The sequence below is a fragment of the Antrostomus carolinensis genome, unplaced genomic scaffold (genome assembly GCF_000700745.2).
Source record: "Antrostomus carolinensis isolate BGI_N321 unplaced genomic scaffold, ASM70074v2 Scaffold51855, whole genome shotgun sequence".
NCBI lineage: Eukaryota > Metazoa > Chordata > Aves > Caprimulgiformes > Caprimulgidae > Antrostomus > Antrostomus carolinensis.
The window spans coordinates 1-4,916 of NW_010319547.1; the positions used below are offsets into that span (position 1 = coordinate 1).

Genomic DNA, 4,916 nt, shown 5'->3' on the forward strand with positions numbered 1-4,916 from the left:
CGGGGCACGGGCAGGGGCAGCGGGCACTCGGGGGGCGCGTTCCTTCTGTGTACACCCAATTCAGTCCGTCCCAGGACAACCCGGGACAGCGGCAGCCAATAAATTAGGGACTTTATTCCTGATTTCTAGACGCCGAACAGGACACAAACTAGTGCAGCGCTGCCGAGACAAGAAGAGCGTTGATGAGGTTGTTAGCCATCCTTTCAGGGAGCGGGAGGCTTTCAGGCTTTCTAGGTAATTCATCGATTAACAGCTGCATTAGGCCAAGCAGCCTAATGAGGGTTTGGATAATGAAACCAGTTAGACCAGTTAGAACAAGTCCAGAGAAGGGCCACCAGGATGATCCGAGGGCTGGAGCACCTCTCCTATGAAGACAGGCTGAAAGAGTTGGGGCTGTTCAGCCTGAAAAAGAGAAGGCTCCGGGGAGATCTTATAGTGGCCTTCCAGTACCTGAAGGGGCTACAAGAAAGCTGGGGAGGGACTTTTCATAAGGGCAACTAATGACAAGACAAGGGGAAATGGGTTTAAACTGAAAGAGGGGAGGTTTAGATTAGATATTAGGAAGAAGTTCTTCACTGTGAGGGTGGTCAGACACTGGAACAGGTTGCCCAAGGAAGTTGTTGATGCCCCCTCCCTGGAAGTGTTTAAGACCAGGCTGGATGAGGCTTTGAGCAACCTGATCTAGTGGAAGGTGTCCCTGCTGATGGCAGGGGGGTTGGAACTAGATGATCTTTAAGGTCCCTTCCAACCCAAACCATTCTATGATTCTATGATAAACCATCGGGCAGTCAAAGGCAACCTATTGACATTCTCCATTGTCTGTGCTTCAGAGAAGCTCCCTCTATAGGCTCCACTGCCTCCGTACCGGGGCTGGAAAGCATTTTCTTCATACTTCTAAGCCCAGCTTTCCCATCTTTGAGTTAACGCTGCAGTATGCTGTAAGAAAAAACATAAGTTTATTCTGGTACCACCCACCAAACACCTGCTTTGAAAGTACTTGTCAGCTTAGGTTCATAACAAGCACACAAAATGACAAAGCATTTTGAAGATGTCGAAGAAAAAAGGATCTTAGCAATGTAACATTTAGTTTGGCATTTTTCCAGTTTTATTTCTAATACTTCCCTTCTAAGTCCCTCTTTACAATCACCTACCTTGTTTTACCATGACAAAGTTTCAGCAGATGCAAGTTTGCAACCAAAGGTTTTAAAATACTTGTTAACTATCTGATACTTACGGATATTTTTATGGGCATGAAGACTTCGGTTGTTCACCCCTCTCTTCCCAGTAGCTTCCTCCTCCCCAAGAAAACTACAACACACTTGCACGTTTATTTAATACTTTAATAACTGAAACTGAACAAGTAAATTAGTTGCAAGGAAAAAATATTCAAATATAAATTTGGTAAAGTACATTCTCCTCACAGAGGACTAACCACGTGCCACAAACCTGTGTGCAAAAGAGAGCCTATGAACAATTTTTAGAGCATGGAAGCACACTCTAGGGAAGATGATTAATATCAGAAATTTCAACCTAAAAAGATAATAAAATAAACACAAAATTAAGCTCTGGAAAACAGAAGTGCTAAATACAGTTGTCTTGTCAGTCACAGTTGTACACCACTACCCCAAAGCTATTACAAAAGCTCTACTGGAGTTCTGCAATTAATATGACTAATCCTTAGCAGGTAGAAGTTAGTATAGTTCTTCTGAAGTCACTGGAATCTGTGACTTTGTCAGAAGTGATCCCTAAGTGTGGCTCCAAAAAAGCTATTGCATGTACTTGTCACAAAAGCATGGCAGAATAATGGCAGGATTATTTAAATAAAGATGTACAAATACTGAATCATACAAGAATACAAAAAGCATGAATATCACAGAATGTTAGTTCAACATTACTGGTATTTCTAACAAACTGTAGTTTTTAAAAAGTCTACCACTCAGTAAGTACTTGAAAAGTTACAGCAGAACAATAGATTTATAAAGAGATTTGTACCAGTTTTTAAGTAAAAAATACAAGTTTTATCTTCCAGTTTGTTTTACTCTTAGCAAATTTCATACAGCCTTTGGTTTCAAACCAATACAATGCAATTAATATTAGAGTGCTTGCTTAGTATTCATTAGGATAGGATGCTGTACAATTGGGGGAGAAAATATGAAAAACAGGAGTGCCAAAGTACTGTATTATAGAAAGTAAAGGCTGAAGCAAAAATACTCTTGGGTATATCCTGTACATCATGTAAACACATATTCAGAATAGTAAACAGGCTAAAATGTATTCCAAGCCTCTCAAACAGTTACGGTATAGCATACATATACATATATATAGCATATATAACATCACCTTTAGGAAATGTAGTCCATTACATCCTAATTCTGTGCTTAACTCATTTCCAATTCATACAATACATTCATATATTAGCAGTACATCTCATTTATCATTTGGAGTTTGCTGGTTGCCACATACAAGGACAGATCAAATAATACTGAGCCTTGCTTGTAACTCAGATACCCTCGGTATATAGACAATGCTCAACTGCTCAAGAACCATATTTCTTGTTACCAAAGCTGAGAATTTTCAGATTTATGTATAGCAAATCAAGCTGAAATTCTGTTCTTTGCAGAACAGTAGTTTTCCCAATTATTTTTCATTAACTGGGTAGAGCAAGTAGTTAGATTCTGCTTTAAAAAGCAGATACCAAAATTATCAGTAAGAGCACACAAAAAAAATTACTACTTGTATATATAACGTTCAGTCTCTCTACATTTTTTTTTTTTTTTTAGTTTTGGATAATAACACTTTGAAAAGAGACCAAATTTTTTGAATGTTGTAAGAAGCAACTTACTTGCTCACCTACAACAAAAAATAAACCAAAAAAAGTTTATTAATTTAACAATTTATCAAAGTGGCTTTTAATAGCACTGAGATACACGCAAGTCCACCGTAGCAAAATGTTATAGAGTAGTACTAGCATGAATTGGATATTAATGCAAGAAATGCAGCTTAAGATGTTTGTGACTATGTTTCTAAGAAATATCTCAGTGCCTCATACTAAGAACTCCTTCTAGCTTTAAACCTTCTTCACTTCTGGGTAAATCATGACTGACTTTCTTTCTTCAAAGCTTCTAGTCTTTGTAGTAATGCATTTCCAAACACGTCACGATACGCAGGGCTGAGAGAGTCCAATAAGGAGTAGACAGTTTCATGGTATGGAGTTTGCAGTCTGTCATCAGTCTGGTCAAAATCATAAGCTACTACCTGCAACAAAGAAATCACTGGTTAAATTTCTGTGGTTAGGATCACCCTGCAATGGGAAACGGATATCACAACGTTTAATTTTGCCAGTCAGGGTAGTACAGCAATGTGAGAACAAAAGATACTGGATTTAAATCGCAATCTGCGCTTTCTACTGTGGGGCTTAGTGGTAACACAGTATTTAGACAGTTTCAAACACCTTTCGTCCAGAACTCAGAATATTAGTAAAATCTATCATTATGACCTTCGAAAAGAAATCTTACATCTACACTTTTGCTCAAAAAATACAAACGGTGCAAAAAGGAGTTGTACACATGCTGTACTATGGACTTTTCCAGGCACCAGAGAAATCCAAAACCTGACATGCTCATAACAAATCGCTGCTTCAATCTTTGGCATTTATTTGAGACACAAAATTACTTGTTTTTCCTCAGCTTCCCCTCTTGCTTTGCTGGAATTAACTAGTCAAAGTTCCACTTTCTAGGAGAAAACATGTAGAACAGGCTTTCATAAAAGTACAAGAGGAATATGCTGATTTGGTGTCACTGAAGTATTTTTCTAGGCACCTTTTGAAGACGATCATTGTTCAAAACGAAGATGCTTAAGAAATAAACAAATTAGTTTACCCTGAGTCCTGCTTCAGTTAGCTCCAGGCAGTATCTGTTCCTTTCCCTAGTTTCCACATTGATATATGCCACATCCTCTGCACAGGGAAGGGTTTTTGAGACAAACATGTTGCTGACAGCGAAGAGAACATCATTCACAACAGCTTCGGCTTCTAGTCTCATGTCTTTCACATCTGTTCCTTCAAAGTCCCTATAATCAGAATCCTCTTCAAACCCCATATTATTGGGCAACTCCATAGGATTGCAATCAGTCTCCATTCTGCATATAGAAACATGTATGTTACATTTATCATACCACTACACTCAATATATATTAAACACCATAAAACAAGAGATATAAGCAGACATATTTAATTTTATTTTTTTTTAAAAAAAAGGAAAATGTGAGACCCAATGACTTCCATAAGTCATGAAATGACAGTCCAGAGAACTCAAAACCAAGATGTTGAGAATGGCTTAGGAAGGTTACATTAGCACAATAGAAGCAGTATCCATATTACTGAAGTTGCTGCTTCTTATGCAAGTAACTCTCATTCTGCTGTATAAGACTCTGATTCAGCAGTAATTAATTCTGCACTTTGGTGATCTGCAACGCAGTAGGAAGCCCAGTCATGCCTGGAAACACTGAAGTCAATAAATGTCAAAAATAAAAACCTATTGCTGGTGAATTTAAGAAAGACTTAGGCAAATCTGTGAACTAAATGGGTTGCGACTATAAAGACAGATTAAAACCAGCTTTGTGTTTACAGTCACTAAAGAACAATTCTCTTGTTCAGCTTTTATGCACAACTGTCTATACATTTTAGGGACACCCATCGCTGGCCTTTGTAAGCAACCGTTAGCAAAAAGGGGCAGGCTATGGGGGCTACCACAGCGGCTCCAGCATTTGCCTCTCACGAGGGTCACCGTGAGGCCCCAGCTAACTGACACCCACCGGGAAACCTGCCTCGGGCCAGCCGGGAGAGCCCCGCGGGAGGCTGCCCCGAGTGCTCTGGCAGCTGAGCGCTGCTGCCGGGCGGGAACGGGGACTGGCAATAA

General features: G+C 39.5%; 1 protein-coding gene across 1 annotated transcript; it reads right to left on the reverse strand.

Annotated features, from left to right (window-relative positions):
- Positions 1-3,093: 3,093 nt before the first annotated feature.
- On the reverse strand, positions 3,094-4,136 carry GSKIP (GSK3B interacting protein). Its single transcript, XM_010169254.1, has 2 exons — positions 3,879-4,136; positions 3,094-3,255 (listed from the first exon to the last, which is right to left on the reverse strand). The coding sequence occupies exons 1-2, from the start codon at positions 4,134-4,136 to the stop codon at positions 3,094-3,096; spliced, it is 420 nt and encodes a 139-aa protein (XP_010167556.1).
- Positions 4,137-4,916: the final 780 nt, after the last annotated feature.

Coding starts and splice junctions, on each gene's coding strand:
- GSKIP (XM_010169254.1), bottom strand. CDS start 4,136: ATGGAGACTGATTGCAATCCTATGGAGTTGCCCAATAATATGGGGTTT. Junction 3,256..3,878: donor TAACTGAAGCAGGACTCAGG/GTAAACTAATTT, acceptor TCTTTGTTGCAG/GTAGTAGCTTATGATTTTGA.